Here is a 21,703-nt window from a genome sequence, read left to right as displayed (position 1 = left end):
CCCCTGCCACACCTCCATCCCCGCCCTGCCGGGCCATGGAAGAATGGTCTTGCTTGAAACCGGTCCCCGGTGCAAAAAAGGTTGGGGACCACTGCTCTAAACCACTTCACGACCTTAGGATTTTCTATTTCTGTTTTTTGCTCCCTTTCTTCTCAGAGCCATAACTTTTTTCTTTTCCCGTCAATATGGCCGTGTGAGGGCTTCTTTTTTTTTTGCGGGATGAGTTGTACTTTTTAACAACACCATTGGTTTTACCATGTCGTGTACTGGGAAACTTGAAAAAAAAAATCCAAGCGCGGTTTATGTGCAAAAAAAAGTGCAATCCTACAATTTTTTTTTTTACCATGTTCACTATATGGAAAAACTAACTTACCATTACGATTTTCCAGATCATTACGAATTCACAGATACCAAACATGTATACGGTAGGTTCTTTTTTTTATTTAAGTGAGCAAATAAATCCAAAAATTTGTAAAAAATAAAAAAATTTAAAAAATTAATGAATAAATAAAATGGTGTCATTTTCCAAGATCCGTAGCATCTCCATTTATCGGGATCTGGGGCTGGGTGAGGGCTTATTTTATGGAAGCCGAGCTGACGTTTTTATTGATACAATTTTGAAATGTTTTGTTCTGTTATGCATTTTATTGCAATGCTGTGGGTTCCAAAAAAAACGTAATTCTGGGGGGTTTGATTTTTTCTCTTTACGCCATTCACCAATCAAATTCATTTATTTTATAAGATTCTGAAAGCAGTGATACCACATAAATTTTTTTTTTTTTTTACTATTGTTTTATTTTGAATGGGACAAAAGGGGAGTGATTTGAACTTTTATATTTTTTTTTACATTTTTTAAAACATTTTTTTCTACTTTTTACTACAGCACGCAGCCCAATAAGTGACATCATTGGAATCAGGGTCTCTGTCTCTACATCATGCTGCCCTCAGATTAGATTGGCCGGAGCAGAGCTGTGGAGCTCAGTTCAATGAGCACATTCTGCTGCCAATGGAACCAATGACAGCGGACCAGCAGGGGGTGCAGAGTATGAGCCCAAATGATCTAATATTGACGACCTTCCTCATCTGTATTATATGACCGGACTATCCTGTTTACACCTCTCTCTGGGTAACAAACATCTGTATACGTGGTTCCTGTGATGGGGATATTACACATTTTTCTCAATGTTACAAAACAATTACGGTAACTCAGTCACCAAATTGCAAGACTGAAGCTCTATTGCATTTCCACCATGACGCACGCTTACAAAATATTACAGTTAGCAATACTCACAAAAAGTATTTCCTAACATTTAAAGTAATATGCAATGCAACATGCTGGCATATTAAAAATTGAAGGACGGCATAGTTATATGTTCTATAAATCAGGAGTCAACATATGTGCAGACACTGGACTGTAAGGGCTCACTAACACATGCAAATAAATCGGAAGGGTGCTATCCGATAACACAGACTCTTCGTGTCCCCTAAAGCAAGCCAGCTGAGATCCTCACCCCCAAAATATATCTCATGTCTAGGACTTCCCCGGCGTTTATATAAGCTGTTCCCTTATTGGAATGATGACCATGTAATACTATAAACTCATTTTGTACTGCAGCAGGCAGGCCGTTATCACCTTCTCCGTATAACAGACGGTACCTTCTATAATAAGTTTGATCAAACCTAGAAATGAGAGGCTGCCAGGTGTACAATCATTTTACAGGTAAAAAAAAAAAAAAAGTCCAAACCCTAAATTATTATTAGTAAACATATGCCACAATCCGCTATGGGGGGCTTATTACACGCTCTATTGTATTACTAAAGATCCAATAATATAGTTTTTCATTCCATCGCAGCCAGAATGTTCAGGTGTGCTTAGACAGAAAAAGCCGTGACGCTGAGGACCACAGGATCAATGATGAGCCCAGTGCTAGCAATTATTACACCCTTTGTACAACTACACACATTAAACATGACCAGCTTAGATAGGAAAGAATCAGGGAATTGGCCGACACAAACTTTACAACCACACGCCGCTGCATATCTCTGAGGATCTAGGCATTATAACCATGGTTTGTGGCACGCAATGGGGAAACACACTCGGCCTTGCCTTTTTACCATTATGTATGGCTAGCTTTAGGAAGAGGAGCTTAAAAATCGGACGTGTGCGGCCCAATTTTTGATAGGGTAGTACATGGACAGCACAGTGACCCATGTTATTACATACCGCCATCAGACGAATGATTATTCTCTCGGTCTGACTGGGGAAAAATAAAATAAATTGAAAAAAAATAAAAATAAACTTTTTTCCAGATCTCAGATGAGACTCACCCACTAAAGTCTATGGGCGCGTGAAACATTAAAACGCCTCCCACACAAACCATCCGAATGGATTCCGTTTTTTTCCGGATACATTTCTATTATAAACCTAGGAAACTGTATTTGATCCTGTACATTCGATAGTATAGATGTATGAAAAAGGATCAGTTTTGTGGATGAAACTCAAATGACTTCTCATACGCTCGTCTGCAGGGGCCTTTAGGGCCAGGTATACACACACACACCTTTTCTTACCATCATTCTTCATGAGCTACTTCACACACAGCACTAAACTATTCTGTGGAAGAAGATTAAAATCCCTATGTAAAAATCATAACAAAATCTAAGTACAGCAAAATCAAATATGAAAATGTGTGCCCTTTCTACAATATAAATAGCATGTGCAGGTAAAGGGCTTGTCCACTTTCAGAAAACCATAGTCCCGGTGGGCAAATGTAGAATGAAGACGGAAGCAGGCAAATATAATATTAGGGTCAGGGACCTTATATTAGTGGCACCACTCCAGCACTGAAAGAAAATACCATAAGTCTTAATGACAGCCAATACGTCTTTTTACTGATCTGCGATAAAAGAGACTAGCCTCCCCATACAGGAGACAATCCTGCAGCTGTCGGCTGTACACTAGAGCTGACAACTTGCTGCATCAGCCACGATCAGTGTTGTCACCGTCCATATCTGCTTAACCCCTTAGGCTATGTGCACACGCTTCAGATTCACCAGCGGATTTTTCTGCGCGGATCCGCAGGTAAAACCGCAGGTAAAATGACCTGCGGTTTTACCAGCGGTTTTCCCCTGCGGTTTGACACCTGGACAATGGAATAGGTGGCAAATCGACATGTCAATTCTTTCTGTGGATTCAAAACCGCAGCTTTTCCGCAGTGTAAAAACCGCAGCATGTGCACTGCGGATTGTAAATCCCATAGACTTACATTGTACTGTGCACTGTCTGCAGAACCGCAGAGACCAAATCCGCTGCGGATCCGCAGCATGTGCACATACCCTTAGGCTATGTGCACACGTACCGGAACTCTCGCGGAAATTACCGCAAGAATTCCGGAATTCCATTCCGCGGGAAAATCGCATTTTAAATTCCCGTGATTTTCCCGCGGAAAAACTAGTATTTTGCAAGCGTATTTAGCTTGCAAAATGCTAGCGTTTTCCAAGCGATCTGTAGCATCGCTTGGAGAACTGATTGACAGGTTGGTCACACTCGTCAAACATAGTGTTTGACAAGTGTGACCAACTTTTTACTACTGAGGCTGCCTATGCAGCATCAGTAGTAAAAGATAGAATGTAAAAAAAAAAAATAAAAAAATGGGTTTTATTCTTACCTTCCGACGTCCCGCGCATCCATTCCCAGTAATCCTTTGCGAAAATGCCCGCGATGGCGTCCGTTCTCGCGGGATCGCGATGTCTCGCGGTAATTCGGACGCCATCGCGGGCATTTTCGCAAAGGCTTACTGGGACCGGGAGCGTGGAGAGAGGCGGGAAGGCTGCGCTGGACGCCGGAAGGTAAGAATAACAATATTTTTTATTTTAAATTCTATTTTTTACAGGGATATGGTACCCAAAGCCCGGAGGACAGTCTCCTCTCCTCCGGACCGTGGGTACCATCCGCAAATGTTCTGCTTACTTTCCGCATGGTGGGCACAACCACATGCGGGAAGTAAGCGGAACAATGCATTCCTATGGGTGCGGGATCGCCGCGATTCCGCAAAATTAATGAGCATGCTGCGTTTTTTACCGTGAAGCGATTCCGCCGCGGTAGAAACCGCAGCATTAGCACAGCATTGCGGAATCCCATAGGAATGCTTATTTTTCGCGGCAAAATCGTGCGGTTAAAACACGCCACGTGTGAACTCAGCCTTAGGGTATGTGTACACGTTGTGGATCACGCTGCAGATTTTTCCACACGGATTTTGCTAAATCCACAGGTAAAATGACATGCGGATTTAGTGCAGATTTTCTGCGGATTTCACCTGCGGATTCCTAGAATGGAGCAGGTGTAAAACGCAGCGTAATTCGCACAAAGAATTGACATGCTGCGGAAATGAACCCACAGAGTTTCTGCTGCAGATTTTTCCGCAGCATGTGCACAGCGTTTTTTGTTTTACATTGGATAGAATGGTACTGTACAATGCAGGGGAATCTGCTGCGGATCCGCAACGTGTGCACAGACCCTTAGATGCTGCTGTCAATAGTGACCATATCATATAAATGGTTAACAGTGTGGTTTCCCCCTCTTTATCCCCATTGGCACCCTTGGATCATGATTGCGTGGTTCTGATGTTTGCCATTGCAATTCATGGCCCAATATATAGGACCCCCAAAGTCACTGCAAACCTGGTAAGTCCCAAAAAATAAGTTTTGTACATTTCCTTGAAAAAAAAAAAAAAATTGCTACTACAATTTTAATGAATTAGTTTTAATGAAGCCTGTTATCACCATGATCGGGCCAGTTTTTACAACTCTGACCACTGTTTCTTTATGAGGTGATAACTCTGGGATATGGGTAAAAACGGCACCAAAATTTGTCCCACAATTTCTGCTGAATGTAGAAATACCCCATATGTGACTGTACAGTACTAATTTGCCATACGGATTGACTCGGGAGGGACGGAGCGCAATTTGACTCCTGGAATGCAGACTTTCCTAGACTAGTTTGCGGACTCCATATAAAGAGCCCCTAAAGGGGGTTTTTACACATAGCGATAGCAATATCGCTAAAACTTCACTGATTTTGTGACGTTATAGCGATATCGCTATGTGTGATACTTACCTCTGACCGGCTCCCCCGCTGTCCATCGCTGATCGGGCGGCTCCATTTCTCGTCGTCAGCTTCCTGCTGGGACGAGCGACACGTGGAGGCGGGCGGGAGGACGCCAGGATCGCTGTGTGTGAAAGGTGAGTATCGTGCGCTGCGTCGCTGTGCATCGCTGTGAGATCTTTCTGTGTGAAAGCTCACTAGCAATCATTTAGCGATGCACCATCGATCCTGACCGGGTCGTATCGCTGGTGCATCTCTAAATGTAAAAGGGCCTTAAGGGTATGTGCACACGTAGTTTTTAGGTGCTGCGGATTTCTCCCCATGGATTTTGTAAAATCCGCAGGAAAATTCCAGGTCAAAAGACCTGTGGTTTACCTGCGGATTAGGCTGCAGTTTTCCCTGCGGTTTATCACCTCTACAATGGAGGAGATGGTAAACCGCAGCGGAATCCGCAGAAAAGAGGTGACATGTCATTTCTTTCTGCGGATATGAAACCGCAGCAAAACCGTGCGGAAAATTCCGCAGCATGTGCACAGCGGTTTCCATTTTACATAGAGTAAAATGGTACTGTACAACGCAGCAGATTCTGCTGCGGACCCGCAGGGCCAGAAACGCTGCAGATCCGCAGCAAAATCCGCAGCGTGTGCACACACCCCAAGTGCTAGAAAAGCAGAATCCCCCCCTCAAGTGACCCCATTTTGGAAATTATAACCCTTTGGGAATTTATATACAGATGTAGTGACAATTTTGACTCCATGGGTGTTTTCCAGAAGCAGGCAGCAGTGGATGTTGCTGTGTGAAAATTGCAAACTGCCGTTATAGTGACCAGTACACTGTAGTGACCAGTACGTTATGCCCAGCTCATGTTTCTGGAGACATGCACCTGTAAATCAGGCGGGCTCTCCTCACTACAGAAATGCCAAACATGTGGGCACTAATGTTGTTTAGGCATACTATGGGGCTCAGAAGGGAGGAGGCATTTGGATTTGGGAGCAGAGAATTTGCTGAATTTCTTTTGGTGGATGAGGAGCCATTTCGCTTTTCCAGAGCCTTTGTGCTACCAGTAACGTGGAAGCCCCCTATATTTCCGATAACAGATGATAGATCTGAGTGAGGGCTTGCTTTTTTGTGGATTGAATGGAAGCTTTTATTGGGAACATTTTACATAACGTTTGGGATCACAGTTATCCGGAAGTCTACGCTGACCACTTACTTTGGGGTTTCCATCTAGATCTCTGAGCGATGTGATTCAGATGAAACCCATCTATGGACCCTTTCACTTTAGTGAGGCAGAAGAGTTACTTTGGACTCCATCTGGTCTCTGTTCCGTGGTTTCCTTCTTTTCAGAAATGCACAACGAACTTTTACACAATCCTAAAAGACGGACACCCCCCGGATCACAGGTGCTTTGGCGTCCACAGTGCCTCCATCTGCCTCATTATAGGGAATTTTCCACCATAGGTTCTGTCTGAATCACGTATTTCAGAGATTTACAAGGAAACCCCAGTGTAAGATCTCAACACAGAGCGCAGGATAAATGTGCGCCGAGCCTTACTGCGATTTTTGGGAGGCAGAATGAAAAAAAAAAAAAAAAAAAACACAACAACATGTGAATTGTTTTGTTTTTTTTATGCCATTCCTCATGCAGTATAAGTGACTAGGTGACTATTCTTCAGATCGATGCGATTACAGCGATACCAGATTTATATTGGGTTCTTATGTTTGGTTGGTGTCACACACTAAAAGACGCTTTTTATTGCGAAAACTATTTTTTGCATCAACACCTTTTGAGAGCTATACTTTTTTCATATTTCGGCCGACAGTCATGTGAGGGCTTGTTTTTTGCGGGACGAGCTGACGTTTTTATTGGTACCATTTTCAGGCACATGACTTTTTTTTATTGCTTTGTATTCTGATTTCTGGGAGACAGAAAGAACAAAAGAAAAAATATTTTTTTTATACCGTTCCACATGTGGTAAAATTGGTAAAGCAGCTTTTTTCTTCGGGTCAGTACGATTACAGTGGTACCACAGTTATATAGTTTATGTTTTGGCACTTTTACATAATAAAAACTACAGTATTTTATAGAAAAAAATATTTTAGCATTGCTTTATTCTGCGAGCTAGAACTTTATTTTTCTGCTGATGGAGCAGTATGGCGGCTTGTTTTTCGTGAGACAAGATGATGTTTTCAGCATTACCATTTTTATTTATATCTGTCTTTTTTGTCAAGTTTTATTGCACTTTTGTTCTGCGGTATGATAAAGCATTGTTTTTTTGCCTCTTTTTACAGTGTTCACTGAAGGGGTTAACTAGTGGGACAGATTTATAGAGTGCGTCCGCGGTGATACCAAATATGTGTACTTTTATTGCTTTTTTATTTACATAAATAAATGTATTTATTGGTAAACTATTTTAGTTTTTTCTTTATTTAGGGATGTAAAAAAATATATATGTTTACATTTTTTTTTTTCTTTTTACGCATATTCCCAGTATGGGACATTACTACAGCTCTGGCAAAAATTAAGAGATCACTTTCAAATGTTCTGTTTGTCAGATTTTTCTATGTATAGGTATATTTCTGAGTAAAAGGTAAATTGTTCTTTTAGTCTACAAACTTCTGACAACATGTCTCCGAATTTCCAAGCTATAAATTCAGTATTTTTTCCTGACAAAGAAAAATTGTCAAAATTTAAAAAAAAAAAAATTAAAAAAAGTGCTTTCAGACCTCAAATAATGCAAAGAAAACAAGTTCATAATCATTTAAAAACAACAATACAAATGTTTTAACTCAGGAAGAGTTCAGAAATCAATATTTTGTGGAATAACCATGATTTTTAAAAACCGCTATCATGCGTCTTGGCATACTTTCCACCAGTCTTTCACACTGCTTCTGGAGCAAAAATGTAAGCAGTTCTTGGTTTGATGGCTTGTGACTATCCATCATCCTCTTGGTTACATTCCAGAGGTTTTCAATGGAGTTCAGGTCCGGAGAATGGGCTGCCCATGACAGGGTTTTGATGTGGTGGTCTCTTAATTTTTTCCAGAGCTGTATATAATGTCAGATCGCTGATCTGACACTGCAAAGAGTGTCAAATCAGGATCTGACAGGCAGGGAACGAGGCATGCCAGTGCCTGCTCTCAGCAGGTGCTCACAGCCACCTTCCCTGAGGACCTGGAAGGACCCCACGGCCATCTTGGTGCCGGGGGTCTCCATGGAAACCATTAGAACAACGCGATCGCTTCACGTTGTTCTGCTGGAAGCGCGCAGGGAGCTCCTTTATGCCGCTGTCACTTCTGACAGTGGCATCAGAGGGGATAAATGCCCGCGATCGGTGCTAGCAATGATCGTGGGCGTTGCTGCGGGGTCTCAGCTGTCACATACTGCTGACATCCTCACGTGATCACCGTGGTGATCAGCGTGAGGCAGTGCGAACACGGCGCCATACTAGTACTGCTCTCAGCACAAACGCATCTCCTGCATAGCAGTACTAGTACGGCGGAGGTCACGAAGGGGTTAAGCCTTCTAACATCCTAACAAAATAAAATAAAATTTTACAAATGGTGCTGATGTAAAGCAGACATGAGGGAAAGAAAACATTTTTATTTTAGTTAGAAAGTTTAAAGGGGTTAAAAGTTAATCAATTTCATTTTTCCAACAAAATTGACAAAACCTTTTTTAGGGACCACATCACATATGAAGTGACTTTGAGGGGTCTATATGACTGAAAAATACCCTAATGTGATACCATTCTAAAAACTGCACCCCTCAAGGTGCTCAAAACCACATTCAAATTTAACCTTTCAGGTGCTTCAACGTGGAAAGAAAAACAAAATAAACATTTAACTTTTCTCCACAAAAATTTTACTTATGTCCTTCATTTTTTATTTTCAAAAGGGTAACAAGAGAAAATGGACCCCAAAATTTGTTGTGCAATTTCTCCTGAGTATGCCAATAACCCATGTGGGTTTTTCCATGAAAATGTTGTTTTAGCACCAAATTTGTAATTTTCACAATAGATAACAGGAGAAAAGGGACCCCATACTTTGCTTCTCCAGATCTCAACGATACCTCATATGTGGTCAAAACCTTCTGTTTGGGCACATGGCAGAGCTAGGAAAGAGCGCCATTTGTCTGGGATAGATTGTGAATGCCATGTCGCATTTGGAGAGCCGCTGATATGAGAAAACAGCAGAAACTCCCAACAAGTGACACAATTTTGGAAACTAGGCCCCTCAAGGAATTCATCTAGAGGTGTACTACTGGGCATTTTTAACCCTACATGGGATTCACAAAACTTTAGAATATTTAGATATGAGAACAAAAAAAAAAATTTTTTACCACTAAAATACTGTTTTAGCGCCAAATTTACACGAGGTGGTAATGGGAGAAGTTGGACCACACAATTTGTTATGCAATTTTCCCAGAATGTGGCAATGTGGTTGTACACTACTGTTTGAGCACACGGCAGGGGGATCGGATGGGAAGAAGCACTATTTGGCCTTTAGATCTCAGATTTCGCTTGAATAGATTGTGGGCGCCATTAGCCAAGCACCTGACATGCTGACAAGCAGACTTTAGCACATTCAAAAAAGCAATTTTCACATTGAAGTAAACCATCACCTCTGCTAAAAAGAAATATTTCACAACTCTCATATCTTCTCTATCCCATAACCCCAGTTATTCATCACTATAAATTCCCAACTCCGTCCACGTTTGCCCTCTCCGACCTCCATTGTTTCTGCAGAAGACTTTGCCTCATACTTCCAAAAGAAGATTGACCCCATCAGAGAAAGCTTTAGGCTGTGTGCACACGTAAGCGGTTTTTTGCGTTTAAGCGTTTTTACCGGCAAAAACGCTTTTAAAAAAATCGCTTAAAAGAAGCATTCCGTTCATTTTAATGCATTCTGCACTTTTTGTGCATATTGATGCGTTTTTTTCCGTAAAAAAAACCGCATTGCGGTAAAATTAATTTTGCAGAAAAGTCCGCGTTTTTAGCTATTTTCTATGAGACTGGGGATGCGCGGAAAAAGCGCATAAAAAGTGCTTTTTTGCGTGGAAAATGCGCAAAAACGTGCGGAAAAAAATGCGCGTTTTTCTGGAAAGGAGTCCGGTTTTCATGCAGAAAATATTTTCTGCATACATGAGCACATAGCCTTAATGTTCATCCAGAGCAAACGCCTCTGCACAATGGACCAAAACCCTACGACATTCATACTTCATCACCGAAGAAAAGCTGGCTCATTCTCTCTACAAGGCTATGCGTCCACAATTTGGAAGCAGCATATGTTCGCAGCCTTCTATTGAACGCAGGTAAATCCGTATGTGTTCACTGAACCATGCAGATTTACCGCATCCAGTACATTTCTATTGATGTCATTTCTGTTGCGGAGACTCATGTCTCCGCAAGAGAAATTGACATGTTGTGGTCTTGAAAGACGCGCCGCATGTCAGTGTCCGCAGGTGATCTGCAGGCGAACATGCACACAGAGTGGACATGGGATTTCTAGAAATCCCATCCACTATGCTGTATCATCTGACTGCTACAAGTTTCACAGTGCATAAATACGCAGCGTCAGACCCGCAGCAATTCATTATCATGGGAACGTACCTCACCACTTGGGAACTTGACCTCATCCCCAATTATTACCACCATGCTTACCCTAGCCCTATCCCATCTCTTTAATTTATCTTCAACCTCTGGCATCTTCTCTTCTGCTTTCAAACAATCACGCCTATCCTGAAGAAGCCATCCCTTCAGCAATCATCGACGTCTCACTACTCTCGTTTACCTCCAATCTCCTTGAACAGCACGTCCACAGTGAACTTTCATCTTCTCCCCTCAATCGACAATCTACAATACAGCTTCTATCCTAATCACTAAGCTGAAACTGCCCTAACCAAAATTACTAAAGATATAGCGACCACCAAAGCCAACAGACAATTCTCTATGCTCCTCTTTCTAGACCGGTCATCTACATTTTACACAATTGATCCTTCCTACTACAGATATTCTCTTACTTTGGCATCAAAGATATTGCCCTCTACTGGATCTCCTAATACCTGACTAACCACACATTTAGCATCTCCCATTCCCACACTACCACCTCATCCTGCCCACTCTCTTCTTGTGTTCCTCTAGCCTCAGTCCTGGGTACCCTATTCTTCTCTAGCTATCCTTTTGGCCTGGAACAACTCAAAGTCCCATGGCTTCTAGTACCACCTGTATGCTTACTCCTCCGCTTCTCCCATCTGCCAGTCCCAAGACTGGTTTCCAATTCCCCCAGCGAAAACAGCACAAGTAATTGTTCCCCACATTTGGAATCTTCAACTTGAAAAAGCATCTCTTCCGAAGCGCCTACAGCCTGCAAGAATCTCACTGCCATCTTACTACCACCGGAGGTGCCCTAACCACTGACCTCTCCATCCCCATTACCCTGTAGACTGTAAGCCCACCAGGACAGGATCCTCTCCCCCATCAGTCTGTCTGTTTACATGTAATCTATGTTAGCAATTTCACATGTACAACACCCTGGAATGAATGGTGCTTTAAAGATACAGTATATTAAAAAAATAACAATTGACCCATCTGTGCTTATCTAGGTGTTATTGTAAATTCACAAAAAAAAGACATCACAAAACTGAGCAATATGTAGCAAAATGTATAATTTTGGCACAGACTCAAAATTAGCAGCTTGTGACTCCCTGCATTAAAGACGCCACTAATCTAAGAACAGTCGTAGAAAATAGGAAACATATAGCATGTGTTAATGTTATTGTGGCTTCTTTCTGCGAGCTGAATTATTGATGAAGACACAGCTACTGTTGCTTTAAAGAAAACACAGTGATTTGCCGAGATGCAGGCGGGGATTTTATAACCCCGCATTACCTAATCAAAGTTGAAAATAAAAAGGTCATAAATACTATAAAAATAAAAAATCAGAGTGCTACATATGAGATACAATGCAAAGGATATCATTATGGAAATATGAAATAGTAATATACCGTAATTAAAAAAATTACAATTCTTTTTTTTTTTTTTGGGGGGGGGGGGGGTCAAATACCATTAAAATTAATAGACAATGTTACGGTTTGTGTTGTCAAGATTTCAAAAGATATATTGACAGTCTAAAGTTTCATGAATCTCTGCTACGGTTACAGATTTAATCTAATTTGATAAATATACTTTTAATATTTATTGAAAATATTACAAAATAAATACTGGCAGTCAGCAGAATATAGACTGCTGTTTCTTCGAAGACCAAGACACAGGCTGCAAGAAAACAGTTTCACATCGGCTAAAGCGTTGACACAGGTAATCTGCAGGCAGTATACACCTTGCAACTTCTCGGCTATTTTATTATTATGATGATGGCTCACAACTCTATTCATAATCCAGAGAGAAGTCAATAGGGAAAAACGCACCCTCCTTCCACCCCTTGAATGAAGAACGATAGGGGAAGACCAGGGTGAACAACGCCAGTCTTGATAAATAGGGCCTGTGTGTTTTAACTTGTGCTTTTCAGGGTCAATGGCATTTTTTTTTTCCTTAAAGGGAAGAACTGTTTAGAAAAAAAAAAAAAAAAAAAATAGTATTTACCTACAGCCAAAGCAGTAATCTGCAGATAAATACCCTTCTAAACATATTCACCCAGTTCAGGGGTGGGGAATTAATTTTCCAAAGGGGCCACATCAAAGGCTGACTGTTGTAGAAGGCTGATCCAACTGACCAAGCTTAATTCTGCTCAATATTATTGTTTTAGATCGCTTTTTATCACTTAATCTTGAGCAAAATTGAGTCTCGTGACTCGCTGCTACTGTTAACACATGTAAAATGTTCTTCCCTGTAGCAGCTAATAAACATAATTTACTGCCTTTTGTAAAGTTTATATGAAATGGCATATTACTCTGTTATTCAGCCCTTGTACCTTAGCTCACAATAACTCACAAAATGATGCCCCACACATAGTATAATGTCCCCACATAATATGTTATCAGCAGACAGCTCCCCACATAGCGTGATGTCCCCACAAACACTCACACTATATGAAGTGCCCTAACAGTATGATGGTCCTACAAAGTCCACCACACTGTATGATGCCCCACACAGTAATCCTACATAGCATGTACCCTAAAAATAAACCCTGATTCAGTATGATGTCCACAGAATGATGTCCCTACAATTTCCCACACTGTACTGTGAATTATAAAACAATTAATTGTAGATGCCAGGAAGGAGGCGGCTGTGTGGTGCGGGATGCCACTAATTCCAGCCCTGTGGCTGTCCCAGTTTGCATCAGAACACCCAAAGGGCCACATGTAGAATGGGATTTACCAGCATATTAGGACTGTGGATGCAGGTAAATAGCATTGTTTCATGACAGGTTCCCTTTAACACACATAAAAGGACAAAAAAAAAGCTTTTAAAAATAAAAAAAAAATAAAAAAAATCAAATTCATCTTTTTTTTTTTTTACAAGCAATTAAAAGGCTGTAGAAATAAGTGTGTCTTGTGGAGGGCATGAAAGAGGAGTCTAGTTTAGACAACCTCCCTCCACGATTATATAGCAATCTATTCTTGAGAACAGTGGGACCCTTTAATCACCTAATCTTTTGGGGGAGTAGAAGCTGAACAATGGTGGTTCAGAACGTACAATAGCACTATATTTACTAAAAAAAAAAAGTTTCCAAGCTTAGCTCTTATCTGGAAGCCATGCAAGTACAACCTGAAGGAATGCTAATGTTTAAGCAACCTTTGATAACATTAACCCTTTGCCCCTCAAGTATCCTGCTGCCAAACGCATTCACTAATGTTTATGGAGAGGTTAATAGTCAGTCTTCCCTGAGGCATTCAGGATTGAGAAATGTGACTTTTTTTTCTGTCCGTTTTTGTAAAGGTACTGTCACACTTAGCGATGCACCAGCGATCCCGACCAGCGATATGACACGGTCAGGATCGCTGGTACATTGCTAAGTGGTCGCTAGTGAGCTGCCACACAGGCAGATCTCACCAGCGACATCGCTGGGGTCGGGGGTCGCTACTTACCTGTCACACCAGGCGATCCTGCGTCCTCCCGCCCGGCTCCACGCGTCGCTCGTCGTCACAGCAGGAAGCGCCGCAGGAAGCTGACGACGAGAAGCGGTCCTGGACGTTCTCGAGCAATCAGCGATAAGCAGCGGGGGAGCGGGTTGTAGGTATCACACAGTGATATTGCTAGCAATATCGCTATAACGTCACAAGTTATAGCGATATTGCTAGCGATATCGCTTAGTGTGACAGTACCTTGAAAAGGGCATATATTACATTTTATTGGCGTGAAAAGGTTAAAAATAACAAAAGTTGATATACTCGCTCATCATTGCACCCTGTCGACAGTCTTTGTTGACAGACTGCAGTGAAAAAGTCACAACAACACTGCAAGTGACCACTGCAACCAATCACTGGGCTCAGTGAATATGTCAACACGGAGGCATGAGACCACTGAGCCCAGTGAATGGATGCAGCAGCAGTTACAACAGTGATGTCACCACGGCAGCCTGTCAAAGACTTTCAACAGTGGAGAGGCATCGTTGTAGCAGTGGTGGGCGAATATTACAATTTGCATTAGGCCACGTTCACACAGTCAGTATACTATCTCAGTATCTGTAAGCCAAAACCAGGAGAGGAACAATCAGAGGAAAAGTTTAATAGAACCACGTCACCATTTCTGGATTTATCACCCACTCCTGGTTTTGGCTTACAGATCCTGAGGTAAATTACTGACCAAATACCGAGGTAAATTACTGACCAAATACCGAGGTAAATTACTGACCAAATGCCGAGGTAAATTACTGACCAAATACCGAGGTAAATTACTGACCAAATACCGAGGTAAATTACTGACCAAATACCGAGGTAAATTACTGACCAAATACCGAGGTAAATTACTGACCAAATACCGAGGTAAATTACTGACCAAATACCGAGGTAAATTACTGACCAAATACCGAGGTAAATTACTGACCAAATACCGAGGTAAATTACTGACCAAATACCGAGGTAAATTACTGACCAAATACCGAGGTAAATTACTGACCAAATACCGAGGTAAATTACTGACCAAATACCGAGGTAAATTACTGACCAAATACCGAGGTAAATTACTGACCAAATACCGAGGTAAATTACTGACCAAATACCGAGGTAAATTACTGACCAAATACCGAGGTAAATTACTGACCAAATACCGAGGTAAATTACTGACCAAATACCGAGGTAAATTACTGACCAAATACCGAGGTAAATTACTGACCAAATACCGAGGTAAAATACTGACCAAAATACCGAGGTAAAATACTGACCAAAATACTGAGGTAAAATACTGACCAAAATACTGAATGTGTGAACATGGCCTTACTTATAAACTCCAAAAGCCAATGAAAAACAAATTATAATAGGAAAACCCCTTTATAGTTAGTTTACATTTCTGCCAATGACAAGAGCTGATTGTCTATGTGAATGGGCCTTTAAAAGAGTGACAATCTGTATTGGGGCAAAAAAAAAAAAAAAACAGTTAAAGGGGTTGTCCAGTCTTATAAGAAAAGCCTGCAGACACTCAACGTGACTGCAGAATCATGACAGTGTGTAATGTGCGTGCTGTGACAATCTAGTAGAATTTGATGTGCGAGTGGGCAGTCGCGTGTCACGATTTACATGCTAGCGATCAAATACGGATTAGTCTCAAGCCAGCTTCTCTCAATAGAACAGATTTGAGCAAAACCAACAGACTAGCGCTGCTGAGACTGGAAATGTGCAAAACACACAGGGAATTCGTGAAAGCATGCCAACTGCAGTGTCACAATTTCGTAGTCTGCAGTCACAGAGCAGTTGCAGACTTTTGCTGCGAGACTGGTCAACCCCTTTAACATAATTGTTCTGTCCCAATATAGTACCAATGCTGGCGGCAGCACATCTCTTGTCTACATAGGGAGATGTGCAGCAGACAACAACTGACAGATCAGCGGCATGTTTACATGGACCGACAGATCAGCACAAGTGAAGAAGGGCCTTTACTGGGAGCATAACAGAAGCCAAACTCCTCCACAGAAAGGCTAATGTCCACAGCCAGGAAAAGCCCAATACCTGCAAGTTCGGTATTCCATCCAAGGTCTTGTGGGCAGGGATATGCCATCAGATAAAAGCCTGTAATTACATAGGTGTGTAGTGTGTTGAGTAATGATAAGACACTTACAAGGTAAGCCATGGAAGTACTGAGGATCACTGTCCCCCAGTACTGCTCAGTAATCTCATGTACCCATGCAGAATACAGAAGACAACACCCGACATGCTGTAAATACACGTCAGACAAAACCAGTGTAAACAATGCCAAATCTCCATGAAATAATTTTTTTTTGGGGGTGGGGGGTCGAATACGGTAATTAAAAAAAAATATATAGTATTCCCTATTTGTAAAAGCAAACTCTTCAGTTGCTTCTCACCCTCCCCGGGTGATCTGCCTCTCTGCTGCTGCTCTTCTCTTTGTTTACTGGCTGCAGCAGTGGCGTCACAACAGCGAGCATCACCGCTACAGCCAATCACTGAAATCAGCATCTTTGCCGATGAAGGAGGCAAAGAGCTCAGAAATTGGTCATTTCAGCTTTTGCTTAGTAAGAAATTATGACTTCCAGGTGACTGACACTCTAAGGCCCCCTTCACACATCCTGATATTTCCAGTACTGGTGAAAAACAGTACCAGTTGTGTCCATGTGCACCATCAGTGTAACACATACTGGTATCTGGGAAAAGCAGTACAGTTAACGCTGTTCCTAGGCCCTGGGTGCTGAATCCAGCTCTCATCATAGACGCCTGGTCACCCTGCGATCAGCACGGCCAGGCGACGCTGATAAGAGTTGTACTCAGCAGCCACTGTCTGTGAATAACAAGCATTAAATTAATTTATTTTAAAAACGGCGTGGGGGTCCCCCTTATTTTCACTAACCAGCTAAAAGAAAGCAGACACCTGTGGGTTGGTGTTAATATTCTAGGAAGGGACCAATAGTCATAAAGGTTTCCAGTCTCTTAATAGCTCACAGCGGTTTCCTTAGCCTTTGCTGGTTATTAAAAAGTGGGAGCCACAAAAACATAATGTGGGGTCACCCCTATTTTTAAGAACGCTGCAAGCAGTGACGTCAGTAAGGTTAAAGCAGTTTACAGGCTGGCTCTCGCAGAGCTTACCGTGGGAACCACTGCCTGTGACCTGCGGTGTAACCTTTATTGCGCCACCGCTCGTCACTGCAGTCAGGTTCTCACGGTACTCTTACTGTGTTCCGGCTGACATGGTGAGAGGTAACATAACTGATGTCACCGCACAATGCAACATCCAGATGTATAAGAGTTGGGAATTGTCGTGCGACCTCTTTATTATGGCGTTATAGCAGACAGGTGAGTATAACTGATTTGATTTCTATGACAATAAATGGCTAAAAGAGGGCCTTTCAATTAAAGGACTTTTCTCAGTGTGTCTTTATGACTTTTGACTATGGGGTTAGTAGTGGGGGGTATCTGATAGACACCTCTCCATTAGTAACCCCAGGGCTTGATGTCAGCAGACATAAACCGGCTGACATCAACCTCAAAATAATTACCCCGCTTGCCACTGCACCATCTAGTGAATGCGCCATTTCCGGGGCGGCTAAGGGCTGGTGTTCTTAGTCTGGGAAGGGGCCAATATCCATGGACCCTTCACAGCCTATTAATATCAACCCACAGCTCTCTGCGTCAGTCTTTTTATGGGTCCCCCTTTTTAATAACCAGTAAAGGCTAAGGAAAAAGCTGTGAGCTGTTATTAATAGGCTGGGAATCTTTATGGCTATTGGCCCCTTCTCAGAATATTAACACCAACCCCCAGGTGTCTGCTTTCACACAGCTGCGTAGGAAAAGTAAAGGGGACACTACGCAGTTGTTTTTATTTTATGTCCAGAGTTCACGGACGGCGGGTGCTGTCCACAACTCTCATCAGCGCAGCCTCATGTTGCTGATCGCAAGGAGACCAGGTGACAATGATGAGAGTTGGATTCAGCACTCGCAGTCTGGGAACAGCGCTAACTGTAAGGCTTTTCCCAGACGCTGGTAGGTGTCACACGGATGCCATCTATGTTATCAGTGTGCACGTGCGCGGGATTTATTGCGGACTGCGCTGCCGGGAAAAATAGGACATGTCTACTACGCGTTTTGCACACGAACACACAATCCGTAGAGCCATAGATTTGAATGGGTCTATGTATGCAAGCATCTCCAGTACGTGTGAAAACTCTCACTACATGTACAGGAGGGTAAGCTATGTGGCGGATATTTCATCCAGATCTTCCATATGTTATAGCCGCTGTTTATTACAATACCAGACAGTCAATTACGCTGGACGTCACTTGCACCATTACAACTCCATGGCTCTGTTGAGGATCAGACAGAACCCCAATAGTATCGGCTATGCAGTGTGAACAGCCCCTTATCTGGAAAGCTGAGGGACAATCCCTTGTTGTAACTAGGATTCCCACCATATTGCCCAGCGTTGATTAACCCTCAAAAGCCTTGCGTACAAAAAAAAAAAAAAGAGACTGGCAGAGAACATGCTCTAGCTGGTTACTAGGTAGGTCTAGGTTCCAGAACAGGTCTACCCAGTATTAGAGGAAGATTAAAGTCACATGTGGCAGATCTGTATCAGACATGTCTGTGGCTGAAAATCGGGTCCATTCATCTGGTGGCACTGGGATTTCTGCAAGGACAGACACTTCCACAACAAATCTGCTGAGTGTGAATCTAACTTTATAAACGGGGTCACCACAGGTCATTACTTAGCCATCGATGGACTATATATACAGTGATTAGGACTCATTTTCACAGTGATAGGGATATAACGATGGGTAATATGCTCATTTTGCCACCACACTGTATCACGTTCTCAGCAGCACATGTCCTGTTTGCATGTGGTGATGTGCTGCTGAGAACCATGATCTTTATGCCAGCGTTTTACTTGTTGGCCTGTAGAGATGGCTACAACTCTACCCAAATAACCCTCAGGCATGAGGACAGCTGACAGGAAGTGTCATGTTGCCCTAAGCAACCAATTCAATTTGAGATTCCTTTCCTTTCAGTAGGTTTGAAAATGAATGTGGGGATTTGATTGGTCGCTATGACAACAGTGACTCATTTTTACTCAATGCATCCAATAAAATGTTGTTTGTATATACAGTCTTTGCTAATCCAGCAGTTTATACATGATGTGCTAATACCCGAGCGCTACTATAAGAATGCAGCAAGATTATAAACTCCCTGTAATAATCTCTCACCAGCCAGAAGTGGCTGATAACAGCAAACAATACAACCACACTCAACGGCACAGAAAAGGGAATAAAGGGAAATCTAGGTAAGAACAGAAAAGTTGTGTTATAGATGGAGGAAACGTCCTCCTCTAGGCAGGAACTGAACACAAAGGCCGATGTAATAATGGATCCAGCAAGGTGCAGACTCACAGCCAGCACATGACTACAAGTGGGCACAGCCTGCAGATCCTCCACTCTCCAGAGGACAAGAAATCAATTGACAGGGAAACGAATGGGACGAGGCAGACAACAAACAAGCAGCATTCTGCTGCAGGCACACAGCCCTGGCACTGCCACACTGGATGCCCACAGGCTGTGCCCTCCTTATGGCTGCTTGGCACTGCCACACTGGGTGCCCACAGTCTCTAGCCTGCTTACAGGAACTTTACGCTGGCCACAGAAGATGCCTACAGAAGCCTGGCGCTGACCACACAGGCTGTGCCCTGCACATAGCAGCCGGGTGCTGATCACGCTGGGTGCCCACAAGCTGTGCCCTGCTTATGGGAGCTTGTCACTGCCACACTGGGTGCCCACAGGCTGCGCCCTGCTCACAGCAGCCTGGCACTGATCACTCTGGGTGCCCACAGGCTGTGCCCTGCTCACAGTACCCTGGCACTAGCCATGAGTTACCCACAGGCTGTGCCCTGCACACAGCAGCCTGGCACTGATCACTCTGGGTGCCCACAGGCTGTGCCCTGCTCACAGCAGCCTGGCACTAGCCATGAGTTACCCACAGGCTGTGCCCTGCTCACAGCAGCCTGCCACTGATCACTCTGGGTGCCCACAGGCTGTGCCCTGCTCACAGTAGCCTGGCACTAGCCATATGAGTTACCCACAGGCTGTGCCCTGCACACAGAAGCCTGGCACTGATCACTCTGGGTGCCCACAGGTTGTGCCCTGCACACAGAAGCCTGGCACTGATCACTCTGGGTGCCCACAGGTTGTGCCCTGCACATAGCAGCCTGGCACTGATCACTCTGGGTGCCCACAAGTTGTGCCCTGCACACAGAAGCCTGGCACTGATCACTGTGTGCCCACGGACTGTGCCCTGCTGACAGCAGCTGCCACTGATCACTCTGGGTGCCCACAGGCTGTGCCCTGCTCACAACAGCCTGCCACTGATCACTCTGGGTGCCCACGGACTGTGCCCTGCTGACAGAAGCCTGGCACTGATCACTCTGGGTGCCCACAGGCTGTGCCCTGCTCACAGAAGCCTGGCACTGATCACTCTGGGTGCCCACAGGCTGTGCCCTGCTCACAGAAGCCTGGCACTGATCACTCTGGGTGCCCACAGGCTGTGCCCTGCTCACAGAAGCCTGGCACTGATCACTCTGGGTGCCCACAGGCTGTGCCCTGCTCACAGAAGCCTGGCACTGATCACTCTGGGTGCCCACAGGCTGTGCCCTGCTCACAGAAGCCTGGCACTGATCACTCTGGGTGCCCACGGACTGTGCCCTGCTGACAGCAGCCTGGCACTGACCTTTCCATCCCGCGTCATCACCTGTCACTCTGATCACCCGCACTTCCTGATCGCTCCCCGTCACTTGCCACTCGGACTCCCATTTTCCCGTCTCCTCCTCACCTCTTTTGACAGCTTCATCATATGTGAGGAACCCGATCCTGGACTCCTTGGCACCCATGATGTCTGCGATGAGCAGCTCACAATGCACAGCCTCCTGAGTCCATGGCTAGGAGCCTAGTGCGCCACCCGGGCTATTCCAGCGCAGTAACGGTGTACTCAGCGCCAGTAATCATCACCTGCCTTCCTTCCACACAGCAACCTCACCAGCCCCGCCCTCTATCGCTCCAGCCGTCGCTTCCTCTGGCGGAAGCCACGCCCACCACGGAGACGATCACGTGAGTCCGCCGGCCAGGCTCCGCCCACGTGTCAGCTTGTCCGTTGTGTTTCTTGTTATGGCTCCTATGTATTTCTTCCTTACTCGAGGTGAAAGCCAAATGTCATTAATGTTCTCCAATCTCAGATTATATTAGCGCCAGCGAGGTACTGACGTAGAATAAGGAGGCGCTCACGTGACTAGCTCTCCAGAAGGCAGAGGCGGCCATGTTTGTTGAGGGCATGCTGATCTCTCGAGTGTCGGCGTAGCGCAGGTTATATGCGAGTGCTACGGCGTCCTGGCTGTGTCAAACATGGAAAGAATATGATTAATGAAGGGCGACTAATCAGGACGCTGCTTTCATTTTCAGGCTATTTTAGCCTGGTGAGAGCTGTAATTCTATTGGT

The 21,703-nt window shown here is 43.8% G+C and overlaps 1 protein-coding gene across 2 annotated transcripts in view; it reads right to left on the bottom strand.

Annotated features, from left to right (window-relative positions):
* USP32 (ubiquitin specific peptidase 32) overlaps positions 1-21,424 on the bottom strand; it is a 315,539-nt gene extending 294,115 nt beyond the window's left edge. Inside the window, exon 1 of one of the 2 annotated variants that reach the window (XM_073573376.1) lies at positions 21,044-21,424. In XM_073573376.1, coding sequence (XP_073429477.1) covers positions 21,044-21,101 — 58 coding nt within the window. In that variant the 5' untranslated portion in view covers positions 21,102-21,424. The remainder of the gene's footprint in view (positions 1-21,043) is intronic. The other variant, XM_073573384.1, reaches the window with a different exon arrangement.
* Between the last annotated feature and the right edge of the window lie 279 nt (positions 21,425-21,703).

The sequence above is a fragment of the Dendrobates tinctorius genome, unplaced genomic scaffold (assembly GCF_039654945.1).
Source record: "Dendrobates tinctorius isolate UK_male_01 unplaced genomic scaffold, ASM3965494v1 ptg000007l, whole genome shotgun sequence".
In the NCBI taxonomy this organism is placed as follows: domain Eukaryota; kingdom Metazoa; phylum Chordata; class Amphibia; order Anura; family Dendrobatidae; genus Dendrobates; species Dendrobates tinctorius.
The sequence above is the reverse complement of the archived record's forward strand: the minus strand, read 5'-3'. Positions and strand labels throughout refer to the sequence as shown.